A 14,173-nucleotide genomic window follows, 5' to 3' on the forward strand; every position below is an offset into this window, starting at 1 on the left:
ACCAATTTAATTAAGATGCAACACACACACACAAAAATACAGTGTAAATAACAATTCACTGAGCTTTTTTATTATTTTTATTGTGAATGTTAAAATATTCTGTGGCTACAAACTAAACAGATGAAATCATTAGAAGTGCTAAAATAGAATCATGTACTTGTTGGAAGACCCTTCCTCGATATTTACAGTGAAACAGACCCAGCAAGTCACCTCTTGCTTGTGGAACAAATGGGATGTCGGGCGGAATGAGGGAACCTATTTTTCATTTACACCAAACTGTCGACATAAATAAAATCTCGGTGATCGGCGCGATCGAGTGTTGGTGGAACGGAACCTCCGCCGGATAGAATTTATGTCTTCCCTTCCCAAGCGATGGCACTTGGCTCAGCTCGAGGAGTTTTCTTTTAAATTCATCATCCGGTAGAAAAAATCCAACATCTGGAAATAAATCACAAAACATGAGGTGGGAACCAATCAAATCCATCACATAATAATAATACCAGACATTCTTTATTTGTTTCATCTCCTCCCATTATACTGAGCTGAAGAATAATGAGCCCCAAATGAACCCAAATAGATCAGTGACAGACAGAGCTCAGAGCACAAGCAGTGGCATAACTTTTAAGGTCCAGGCCACTCACCAAATTTTTTTCCAGGCACCTCCGGGGAAATTGTGGGTCACCAGTGGATGTGATTTACTTTGCTAAAGCATTTGATACAGTGCCACACAGAAGGTTACTGGTTAAATTAAGGAATGTTGGTCTGGAACATAGTATTTGTACCTGGATAGAGAACTGGCTAAAAGATAGACTACAAAGAGTGGTGGTAAATGGAACATTTTCTAATTGGACCAGTGTTGTTAGTGGAGTACCGCAGGGCTCTGTACTAGGTCCCTTGCTTTTCAACTTGTTTATTAATGACCTGGAGGTGGGCATTGAAAGTACTGTTTCTATTTTTGCAGATGATACTAAATTGTGCAGAACTATAGGTTCCATGCAGGATGCTGCCACTTTGCACAGTGATTTGTCTAAATTGGAAAACTGGGCAGCAAACTGGAAAATGAGGTTCAATGTTGATAAATGCAGGTTATGCACTTTGGCAAAAATAATATAAATGCAAGTTATACACTAAATGGCAATGTGTTGGGAGTTTCCTTAAATGAGAAGGATCTAGGGGTCTTTGTAGATAACAAGTTGCCTAATTCTGGGCAGTGTCATTCTGTGGCTACTAAAGCAAATAAAGTTCTGTCTTGTATAAAAAGGGCATTAATTAAAGGGATGAAAACATAATTATGCCTCTTTATAGGTCCCTGGTGAGGCCTCATCTGGAGTATGGGGGCAGTTTTGGACTCCAGACCTTAAGAGGGATATAAATGAGCTGGAGAGAGTGCAGAGACTAAGTGCAACTAAACTGGTTAGAGGGAGGGAAGACTTAAATTGGGGTTGTTTGGAGGGGACATGATTACACTCAAGGTTGGTGCTTGCGAGGGGACATGATTACACTTTACAAGTACATTAGAGGACATTATAGACAAATAGCAGGGGACCTTTTTACCCATAAAGTGGATCACCGTACCAGAGGCCTCCCCTTTAGACTAGAAGAAAAGAACTTTCATTTGAAGCAACGTAGGGGGTTCTTCACAGTCAGGACAGTGAGGTTGTGGAATGCACTGCCGGGTGATGTTGTGATGCTGATTCAGTTAATGACTATAAGAATGGCTTGGATGATTTCTTGGACAGACATAATATCAAAGGCTATTGTGATACTAAACTCTATAGTTAGTATAGATATGGGTATATAGAATTTATATGACGGTATGGAGGGGTGTGTGTATGGATGCTGGGTTTCAGTTGGAGGGGCTGAACTTCCTCATACTGAAATAAGAAACTTTCTAAATACAATCAATAAAAAAATTCTGCACCATTTCTGAAATAATCAAGTTTCTCTTCAGTATCCCTCTCTCAGCATCTGTTTCTCTTCATTCTCTCTTCATGCAGCAGTTGGGTGTCAGATATTCATTGACAGTTAGAGCCAATATATCTTATAGGGGAGGCTTCTTTTCTAGCAGATGTATTAGAGCTCATTCAAATGAATGATTCCAGTACAAACAAAATAACTGCCTTTTGCACAAATCCTGCATGTAGAGGGACATGATGTCTGGTGAGTTTAATAGAGTGAGCTCTAATACATCTTCTAGGCAAAAGGAGCCCCCCTATAAGATATATTGGATCTAACTGTCAATGAATATCTGACACCCAACTCCTGCATGAAGACAGAATAAAGAGAAACAGATGCAAAGAGAGGGATAGTGAAGATAAACTTTATTATTTCAGAAATGATGCAGAACATTGAATTGATTGTATTTAGAAAGTTTGTTATGCAGAAGCTCATATTAAATTTTCATTTTCACAATAGTTCCCCTTTAACTTTGTTACTATGTAACTATGTAACCAACGACATGAAAAAAAATCACACTCTGTCCCCCATCCCCTGTGCGTAGCTTATTTGGGTGAAGAAAAGGGTGACTCTGTTCCTTAACGCACAAATCAGGGGGCGCTGTTGTAACAAAATTAATTTATATTGACAGTACATGTATAGTGATGGGCGAATTTGCGCCGTTTTGCTTTGCCGAAAAATTTGCGAATTTCCCGCGAAATTTGCGAAAATGCAAAAAAAATTCGAAAACAGCGCTAGTGCCTCATTTTTGATGCCGGCGTCCATTTTTTTGATGCCGACGCCCAGTTTTTGACGGCGACGTCTGTTTTTTACGCCAGCGTCCATTTTTTTGGACGCCGGTGACAATTTTTTTTGACGCCAGCGGTGGCGAAACGTGCAAATTCGCCACGAATTAGCGCCTGCTGAATAAATTCTCCCATCACTATACATGTATCCCTTAATATCTTGGAATTAAAAAATAAATAATGAATGTACATTGCAAAAGTGCTTAGAGTATCAGCCTCATAAATTTTACATTCACTTATTTTTAAGGTTTACTTATCCTTTAAGGTGAACAGAACGGAGCCAGGGAGCATTAGGAGATATATCCTGCATTAGTAAATGAAAGAAAATGTAAACCCTCAATTAAAATGTAAAAATGAATAAAAAATAAATGTAAAATTGCTAAGAGCTCTCTTCTAAGCAGTTTTACAATTTACATTTATTTTTTTTTTAATAAAGATATATAAGATATACATATTGCATTTGAATCAACAGTGCCACCTGATGTTCAGTTCTGTCACAGCCAGCAGAAAATGAAGTCACATAATTGCCCAGAAATAAAGACTTCTTCAATCAGCTTCTATTTGTGTCGTTTTTCTAATTTTGACTTATCATTTTTCACTTTCTTGTGTCTTTCTGAAGCAGCTCTGCGAGCGGGGGGGGGGGGGGGTCACAGACTCTGTAACTGCTCTAAATTGATGGAGAAAATGGTAAAAGTTCAGAATCTGCACCTGGTTTCCCCAGCTGCTGGACTGAAACACCAGAGACAGGAACATTAAGGGTCAGGGCACACACTCAGATTTGGGGGAATAGTCGCCCGACGACAAATTTCCTCTTCTTCGGGGCGACTTATCTCCCCAAACTAGCTCCCGCCGGCTAGAATATAAATCACCAGTGGGATAGCAATTGGTGCGCTTCATTTTCCGAAGTCGCCCGAAGATGCCTCACGAGGAAACTTAGGGCGACTTCGGAAACCGAAGTGCTCCGAATGCCATCCCGCCGGAGATTTACATTCCAGCAGGATGCAGTTTGGGGAGATTAGTCACCCCGAAGAAGAGGAGATTTGTCGTCGGGCGACTAATCTCCCCGAATCTGCCTGTGTGCCCTGACCCTTAACGTTAAACTTTAATTTAGGAAAAGTAGTAAAAAAGCTATTGAAAATGTCTATATTTCTGGTGAACAATCAAAAAGCAACTGAACTGAAAAAAAGTGTGGAAGGTGAACAACCTCTTTAAGTTTCTCTGCTCGGTTGTTAGAAGATCAACATCAAAGGACGTTCCTCTGCTCGCTAACATAACTTTCTGCCAACTGTAGTCAGCTGGTTACACTGAGCAGCAGGTAGCACTGATGTTTTAAATACATTTTTTTTAGTTGTAAAAATGACTAATATCTTAAAAATGCAAAAAAAATGCCAGCTGCAAAAGTGCTCAGAACATCTCCCAGGGCAATTTTCTATTACATTGTTTAAGAGTTTATATTTCCTTTAAAGGATAGGTAAACCTTAAAAATAAGTGAATGTAAAATGAAGGAGGGGGCTATTCTAAGCACGTGTGCAATGTACATTCATTATTTATTTATTTTTAATACCTAGATATTAAAGGACACGTACTGTTAACATGAATGAATTTAGTTACAACAGTGCCACCTGCTGGTCATTTTCCCACCAGTCTGACCACCAAGTAGTCAAGGAAGTTGTCAGGAGAAAGAAAGAGGCTGCTCTGATGTTCTTCTGCTTAGGAAAGATTTGACAAAGGTTTCTATTTTTTTCCCTAAGCAGAAGAACATCAGAGCAGCCTCTTTCTTTCTCCTGACAACTTCCTTGACTACTTGGTGGTCAGACTGGTGGGAAAATGACCAGCAGGTGGCGCTGTTGTAACACCATTCATGTTAACAGTACATGTATCCTTTAATATCTTGGAATTAAAATAAATGAATAATGAATGTACATTGCAGAAATCCTTAGAATAGCACCCTCGTTAATTTTACATTCACTTATCTTTAAGGTTTACTTGTCCTTTAAGGTTTTGTAATAAAGTAACTGCCAACAATGTAATGCTTTAAAAGGAAATCCCATTGGCAAAGGCTGGATCTGCAGCAGTTACAGGTGAAAGAGGAAGAGAAACGACACTGTAAATATAAAATATTTGAAAAAGAGGAAATGATGAAAATGTTATTTTACAGTAGATGCTAAAAGATCAGCACAGCTGCTGATTCCCCAGATATGACATGTGATTGATCGTTTATATCACATAGGCAAATACATATGAAATATACCTCCTTATAACAGAGAATGTTTGTGTTTGTCTCCCTCTAGAGGCAGTTTTTCCCTGTGACATAGGATTTCTATCTCAGTTGCCGTCAACTTAAATGGGGTCGTTCACTTTAAAGTTAACTTTCTAGTATTTTATAGGATTGCAAATTAGCAACTTTTCCATTAGTCTTCATTTTATTTTATAGTTTTTGAATTATTTACTTTCTTTTCCTGAATTTTCCCAGCTTTCACATGGGGGTCGCTGACCCATTCTAAAAACTGCTCTGTAAGGCTGCAAAATTATTGTCATTGCTACTTTTTATTACTCATCTTTTGACTCAGATCCTCTCCTATTCCTATTCCAGTCTCTTATTTAAATCAATGCATGGTTTCTAGAGTAATTTGCACCCTAGCAACCAGAGGTGAAATTGCAAACTGGAGAGCTGCTGAATAAAAAGCTAAATAACTCCAAAAACCACAAATAATAAAAAATAAAAACCAATTGCAAATTGTCTCAGAATATCACTCTCTACATCATACTTAAAGTTAACTCCAAGATGAACAATCCCTTTAAATAGGAAATATTATTTCTGTGGGATCTTTCAGTTAAGTATTTTAGTTATTCCAGATTTAGGCCACAGAACTCGCAGCACAGAGCTGTGTGTAGTAGAGACAAGGATGATGCCTCTCCAGGTACAACACACACAGGGTGACACTTCAGCCTAATGCTGGAGGGATAAGGGCACAGTCGTATGGAAGTAGAGTGGTTTAGTTTATGGAAAACAGGATTTGGTTTGGGATTTGGCCAGGACTCAGAGTCGGCCGAATTCTTGTGCCTGGCGAACCAAATCCAAATCCTAATTTGCATATGTAAATTATGGGCGGGGAGGGGAATTCATGTGACTTTTTGTCACAAAAGTAAAACATTTTCTCCACTTTTTCCTTTCCCGCCCCTAATTTGCATATGCAAAGTAGGATTCGGATTCAGTTCGGCATTCAGCCAAATCTTTTACAAAGGATTCAGGGATTCGGTGAATCCCAAATAGTAGATTCGGTGCCTCCCTAACTTTAGTTGCAAGCAGGTCAGCTATGAAGGGATTTGTGTGTTTGCCAAGATGGCCCTGGGGCTTGGTATGGCATCTTTAAGGCCATGGCCAGCTGACCATTGGCAAACATGGCCCTCTTTATAGCAATGACAATTTCATGGGCTTTCCCTAAATGGGGATTCCACCCTTTTCTAAATACAGTTCGGCAGGACGGCATGAAAGCACAACAGCCCTTGGTGGTTTTATAGATTTTTGGATTCCCTTTGGAGAGCTGCTGAATAAAAAGCTAAATAACTCAAAAACCACAAATAATACATTTTTTTTTAACCAATTGCAAATTGTCTCAGAATATCACCAAAAGTGTACTTAAAGGAGAACAACCCCATCAACCTTTGGCCAGACAAACCAGGAAAGAGCATTCCTGTTGCCAACTCATGACATTAGCAGTGTGTGCTGCTCACTGATTGAATATTCAGTTAGTATTCAGTGTCATGTTTTTACACTAAAAGGATCCACTCTGAAACCATCCCCTAATTTGCCTATTTTTTTAAATCCTCAGTTTGTTACATGCATGGCTAGATAGTTTTATACTGTTTAATATTTCATATCTAGAACCTAGGAAAGGTATGTCTTAGTCGTACCATATATTCTTTTGTAGATCTTTATTTGCCTTTGGCAGATATTTGCTGTAATTGTTAAATGGGGCGCATTATACTATTTTTAGTAGTGACTTATGTCCTGCAAGGTCTGTTTTAAACAGCTACACTACAGGGTAGGAACCTGGCAAGCTAAGTTTGGGGGGAGGGGTGTAAATTTAAATTTCAAGCAACAATAATTGTAAAGGAAGCTCCATTTCTTGGCTCACACCTCTATCCACAGCAATGAGCGGCACCACAAAGTCAAAGGTACTGATATATCTTTTCTTTTCCATCTCGGTAAATTTTCTCTATGTTATTCCTTAATTTATTAACCAACTCCTTCTTCCCATCTTCTCCTCTTTCCTTTCCCTTATTCTTGCCACCCACACCTCCCGACACATTACACCCTTAATATGCAGAGGGAGATCTATAATTCATTGAGGAAGATGGATTTTGGCATGTAAATCAATTGTACATGGCACTTACAGTGTTGCACTCACACTGGTTTTTCTTCTTTTCTCCTTGCATTTATTGCCCTGTCCTGCCACTTTCTTACCTTCCCACTCTCACTTGCCCTTATTTGTCCTTCCCCAACTGCATTTAGTTCATATAATACCCCTTACATAGATCATTTCTGCATTTAACTTTATGAATTTATGGCATACGATCTAATACATGGCACTGTTACCAAACATTAAAACACAAATGGTAGGTTGGAACCAAAACCTCAAAGATCCAATTCCCTTACTCCAGCCAGTGCAAGTAAGTGCTCCACTTTACAGCTACAACAATTGGAAAAGGGTCTGGGAAGTTACTTAACACCAATAAGTGCAATATTCTCACCTGAACCCCCATATTCAAAGACTTAATTTGCCCAAGGAAAATACATCTCCTTCTTCTGCTCTGTCTCAGGCCTGGGTCTAACCAAGCCTTTCCCTAACACCAGCACTGATTCCAAGAACAATGTGAGTATGGGCAAACTTGTAAGTCCTTCTGTCCTAAGAACATACCCAGACAGGGTAAGAAAAGATGTAAATGTGACATGTGGCATATGAGGACCTTCCTGATTGGAGAAGAGATACGATAGGCCAGTCAGACTCTGCTGAGAGAATGACCTTAAAAGTCCCTGTACAGAACTGGACCTACAAGAAGTAGGCTGAAGATGGAATGAGAGATTAGAGAATGTAAATATGTTCTATGTTTCATTATATGAAAGTACAGGTATAGGAAACCTGTTATCCAGAAAGCTCCAAATTACAGAAAGGCCGTCTCCCATAGACTGTGTAATAATAACAACTATTCTTAGTTGATCTCAACTAAGATATAATTAATCCTTATTGGAAGCAAAACCAACCTATTGGGGTTATTTAATGTTTACATGATTTTCTAGTAGACTTAAGGTATGAAGATCCAAATTACAGAAAGATCCATTATTTGGAAAACCCCAGGTCCCGAGCATTCTGGATAACAGGTCCCATACCTGTACATTCTGAGTAGTGCTTCCTCTCCTGCGCTCTCTCTTTCTAGATAGAATGCTCCATATACAGTATCTGTTGCCTAAAGCCGTCCCAGTTCCAGGAGGCAGAACTCACAGCGGCTGCAGTTAAGGAGTCTTCATTGTATGTTTCCAATAAAAGTTAATAAAGGGCAGGAGATGTAGAACCCCTCATCTGACACCCACATACACTACATTTCATGTAGCAGTTTGAAAGAATACACACGACCATAAAGTTCAACATTCTCACATATAATTGCTGTATCATTTTTAGTTTAGCTTTTTTCTCCAAGTGAACCCAGACTATATTTTTGCCAATTCTGACGGGGGATTGTTCTTAAATCCTAACTGGTAATTTTTCAGTTTTCCCTGTATCAACAACATCCTTCGACGGCTGAAAGCCCTGATTTGTAGCCTATGAAAGTAGTTTAGTCCAACATTGCTACCATCTATAAATACATTATGTCTTCCATTCCTTTTGTAGGCAAATGTGTGACCTCTATCAAGGTGGCGGTGCCTATACCTGTGATGCCTTATGCACAAAAATTAACTCCCAAAATCTTCATAGAGACAATACTCAAATACAATAAGACGGCAATACCCCATGAGCTTCTACCCCAGTGCAGCAGGGTATCTACCTACCTCCTTGACTTTGCTGTTATCTTCCATATCCCAGAGTTTGTTGTACAGTGTGGCTTCTCTCATTGCCTGGGTGTTTCTGTTGTCACTGAGCTCCAACATCTGCAGCAAGTTGAGAAATGCCTCCCTCCACTGCTGGTACAGCTCCACTGGCTTCTCTCCCTCTGTATAGACATTAGCAGGGGCTCGGTCCCCTCCATCAAATACATAGGGGTATTCCCCTATACTTTTCTTCCCCATAAGGTGCCCTTGAAAGTTACAGAAAGAAAGAAACAAGGTAATGATGTGCACAAGTGTAAATAGTGTAAATACATACAGTGTAAACAATACATTTAACTGTAAAACTGAGGAATACATGACAGAGATAAAATGAGCTTATAACATATATTTGTATGAATCACTGGAGAAACATATAATAAGCATGAACTGCTACAGAGTGCAAATTCAGTCATAAAAAGGTGCCTGCTATAGGGATCTGAATTAGAGACTTGCTCTCCTTTACTCATTAAAATGTAATTTCTATAGTTCCACAAATTAACTTCTCTCCGTCTCACATGTTAGAAATAACTTGTCTGCTTTAGATTGTCTCATTGCCTCCTTTGATTGGATCAGCCAGATAGAACATAAACAGAAATTATATGAAGTCTTATGTGATGTTTGTCTGTAGATTGAGCTATCTATCTATTATCTATCTATCTATCTATCTATCTATCTATCTATCTATCTATTTATCTATCTATTTATCATCTATCTATCTATCTATCTATCTATCTATCATCTATCTATATCCATCTATCTATCTACTGTATATATCTATCTATTTATCATATATCTATCTATCTATCTATCTATCTATCTATCTATCTATCTATCTATCATCTATATCTGTCTATCTATTTATGTCTATCTATCTATCTATCTATCTATCTATCTATCTATCTATTATCTATCTATCTATCTATCTATCTATCTCTATTATCTATCTATCTATCTATCTATCTATTTATCTATCTATTTATCATCTATCTATCTAACTATCTATCTATCTATCTATCTATCTATCATCTATCTATATCCATCTATCTATCTACTGTATATATCTATCTATTTATCATATATCTATCTATCTATCTATCTATCTATCTATCATCTATATCTGTCTATCTATTTATGTCTATCTATCTATCTATCTATTATCTATCTATCTATCTATCTATCTATCTATCTATCTATCTATCTATCTATCTATCTATCTATCTATCTCTATTATCTATCTATCTATCTATCTATCTATCTATCTATCTATCTATCTATCTATCTATCTATCTATCTATCTATCTATCTATCATCTATCTATCTATCTATCTATCTATCTATCTATCTATCTATCTATCTATCTATCTATCTATCATCTATCTCTATGTCTGTCTATCTATTATCTATCTATTCTAATGTTTCTTGATCATCTCTGATAAAAAACAAAAGGTTTGAATTTGATGGACTAGTGTTTTTCACCCTCCTCTACTGTGTTGCTGTCTATCAACCCATGAATCATATATATTGTCTATCTATATATATAACTATGGATTCACTGTAAGGTCTCTCTCTAAGTCTAAACAAAAACCCCATATATGCATGTATATATATATATATATATATATATATATATATATATATATATATATATATATATATACCTATACTGTATATAATAAAAAAAACCTATTTATCAGTTCTCATTCACTTATTAACTTCTATAAAACATCCATAAATATATCAATATCTAGCCATGTATCGCTCTGCATATCTATCTCTCTTTCTATTGCTATAGACTTTATCCATGTATCACTCAGCCTGGCTTTGTGTAGAGATATTCTGTAAATCAACATGGTACTTTTCTGTGGCTTAAAAGTTTTACATTCCCCATTTAGCTGACAGATGTACATATTACAGCAAACTCAAATAATAAGAATAAAATCAACAGGAAAAGGATTCCATGTAGGAAAGTAAGACACACGCTGTTCTGCCCATCAGGTTGATACAGCCGGACTCAGTATGATTGGTGTTTATTGTAACAGAGATAAAACTCAGCGGATCTATTTCCTTGAACACATGATTTATATCAGTGACTCTTAACCTAAGGGTCTGGACCCAGAATTGGATCCCGTGCTGTATAAAGTGGGATATCATGATCTCCTTTAATGCAGTGAAGATTCTTTCTGCCATGGGCAATAGTAATTAAAAGGAGAAAGATATCTGGGTCCCTTTCAAAAAATAAACTCCTGATTTACACATTCCTTCTCTTGATAATCCTCATGCTTATTGTACATAACACATCACTTTTTACTATGCCTTTTTTAAGAAATAAATGTCTTTTATTAGCACCCATCCCACCTACTAACACTAAGTAATCACCCGCTGGGGGAATGATAGAATCAGATACTCACCTACAGCCCAGTGGCTCCCTCTGGTATTGATGGTGGAGCGGGACAGTTGCTCTGTATGTTGCTGGGAGGTAGGGGCTGCATGGGTTAAGTGGACCTTGAAGAGAACCAGTGTACAGAGAAAGAGGGAGAAGAGGGTGCGGTACTTCCAGAAGACTAGGTCTCTCTTCATCATTGTGTGTCTGCAGTGAGAACTGCCTGTGCTGCTGCTACTGCTGGAACTTGGAGAGGAGCTGTCCGTGGTGCTGAAAGAGAACTTCCTTTGGCTTTCCTGGAGCTCCCTGCCTTTCAGCAGTATTTATAGAGAAAGTGAAAAAGGGAATGTCTGGTGTCAGAATTTATTAGTCTGGAGCCTCCCCCACTAGAGCCTTCCTGACCTCAGCAGCTAACTGATATCTCCAGCACTGGGGCTGAGTCATATATGCCAATAACACACACACACCCCATGTCACTCAAATCTTATTACTATTTGTTTCCAATAATAAACACCTTTTACCCGCTCCCTATCCATGCTACAAACCATGTTAGAGATGTAATCACATGTGCTTGGGTCTGACACCTTTCAGCAAATGTTCATCAGCTTTTTCTCCTGTGTTTGCCCCAAACAAACCCATCTGCCAACCGCTGTATTTAACCAGTGCCTGGGGTCGGTAGCACCCAGGAACAGCACCACAGCAGGGAACACATTGGAACATTATACACCGGAATCAAAGAGCAAAACTGAGTCATTAGATAAAATATGTTACCCATAAAGAAAACAAGTGAATAAAAGCACCTAAAGAACTTATTGGAATCCTCTTCAAATCTAATATATGTATATTTTAGTGGTGCAACATCTACCAATACTATTCCCTGCAATGCCAATAAATAAGGGGGTATTTAAAACTGACCCTGCTGCATGGGAAGAAGTGCAAAGGGAAGGGACACATATGGTGCCCCTTAGTGTTCATTAATGTTGGACTTGCAGATTGGTCAGGGGTCCACCCCTATGCCTCAAGGTTTAGGGCAGCCCTGTCCTTCCTATCTGCCATAGGGCAAGTGTTAAATAGAGGGTCTTGTTGTTGAGTACATGCACTTAAGGGGACTTTTTTTATATGTATTGCACTGTTTTCACTCCCATACTTGCATCCTCTGCAGTTGTATTTGTGTTGTAGACTGAAATTAGTTTCAAGCGATGTCTTGCATTTTCAGATTAGGGGTTGGGTCAACTGTTGAGTGCACGTTCAGACAGCGTGGGCATCCAATTTACTGGGCTCAAGTCTGGTGCTCTTATTGCTGTGGGTACCCTGGAGCTGTGACCAGGACCAGGATGATGGTAACTCTAGAGTTCCTCAGCAGCAATAGGTGAAGTTGCACAACATTCATCAGAAGAGGCAGGATGGACACTGTGGACAACACCTTCACTAGTTGTGAAACCTCCACGCTAGAGACAATGGCTTAGACAAGGAAGCATTATTCTAGTCATATAATTAAAGGAGCTTAACCCCAAGATCATTTCTTTTAAAGATCAGCAGACAATTTTCAATCTGGCAAATGTTTAGGGTTTAGTAAAGCCAAAGGTATTTCATTGGTTTAGTCTTCTAATACATTCATCACATATATATGTTTTGTATTGCGACAGACTTGACTTCACCACCTCAGACCAGGTGAAGTGCAATAGTAACTCTATTGCACTTCACCTGGTCTGAGTAGGCGAAGTCAATAAAATAGTTGACATTTTTTCAAGTCCCAAAAAACGCTGGCGTCTTTAACATTTTTCAGGGTGATAGGCTGAAAAAGTTCAAAAATGTTTTTTGGGGTACCCTCCTTCCCCCCCCCTACATTTCCTAACATATGGCACCTAAACTATACAGTGGGCACATGTGTAGGGCAATATAAGACCTCTATTTTATTTAATGAATGTTTCCCAGGCTTGTGTAGTGTAATGTAGTTTATGCTGCATATACGTCCATCGTACTTTAACTCGGCGCCATATGCAAATAAGGCATCACTAGCGTAACTTAGCTTTGCTTGATGAATTAACGCTAGCGCAACTTTGCTACCTTTCGCATCCCTGGGCGCAACTTCGGATTTTTGTGAATTTGAGCAGCCATGGCGAAACTACTACTGGCGAAATGTGACGAAGTGCGGCAAAGCCTTCGCTAGCGCATTTTTGACGCTTAGTGAATTTGCCCCTTTGAGTATAAGTAAGTTTAGCTCCTCAAACAGGGTAGTAGGTTTGTCACCTCTACTAAGGAATTATCAGATAAATTTCCCTTTGAAAAGACTGTGCTGTAGGCTTGCTACCATTGTGTAGGTTTTCTAAAGCGGAAGCACTTTTCTCAGCTCCTTTGAACTCCACCCCAGTTCCAAGCTTTGATCCCTAAGGTAACCGGGGACCTTAATAAAGATTGGGAGCAGGAACAAGGAAGGGGTAGTGGTAGTGACAGACCAGCTTAGGAAGAGCAGTATTTGACTTCATATGGAGAAGTAGTTGGAGGTGGTACTCCATAGGTGGCACCTGCCTACATGTAGATGACTCAGACTATCTTCCATTGCTTCCACTGGAGAGGATCCCTTTCACTTGAGTGGTGTGACTATCCCTTCACAATTTCTGTCTCCTATGGGCAATGGGGCATGAACCTTCCTCATTAAATGTTGTACTTAGTTTGTACCATATTTTGTTTATTATTGTTCAGTAAAGTACCTATATGGTAAAGAACCTTAGTGAAGTACCTATAGGGTAAAGAATCAATGGCACCCAAGAAACAAGTTTTTCCATTTACAAACGCTTTCTTCCAACACCTCTGCAATGTAACAATTCTCTGCTGTTCTGCTGGTGTGGTTTGAATTGTAGACTTCACATCTGCAAGGCATTCTTGTTCCAAGCCATTTCTATTTACAACTTATTCCAGCCCATTTATCTCTTCCAATGGAACAGTAAGTAGATCATGCATAATATA

The 14,173-nt window shown here is 38.7% G+C and overlaps 1 protein-coding gene across 1 annotated transcript; it reads right to left on the reverse strand.

Moving 5' to 3' along the window:
* Positions 1-45: 45 nt before the first annotated feature.
* On the reverse strand, positions 46-11,527 carry grp.L (gastrin releasing peptide L homeolog). The gene is made up of 3 exons (XM_018226907.2): positions 11,235-11,527; positions 8,791-9,035; positions 46-438 (listed from the first exon to the last, which is right to left on the reverse strand). Exons 1-3 carry the CDS (start codon positions 11,404-11,406, stop codon positions 385-387), a joined length of 471 nt encoding a protein of 156 aa, XP_018082396.1. The 5' UTR covers positions 11,407-11,527; the 3' UTR covers positions 46-384.
* Positions 11,528-14,173: the final 2,646 nt, after the last annotated feature.

The sequence above is a fragment of the Xenopus laevis genome, chromosome 1L (assembly GCF_017654675.1).
Source record: "Xenopus laevis strain J_2021 chromosome 1L, Xenopus_laevis_v10.1, whole genome shotgun sequence".
NCBI lineage: Eukaryota > Metazoa > Chordata > Amphibia > Anura > Pipidae > Xenopus > Xenopus laevis.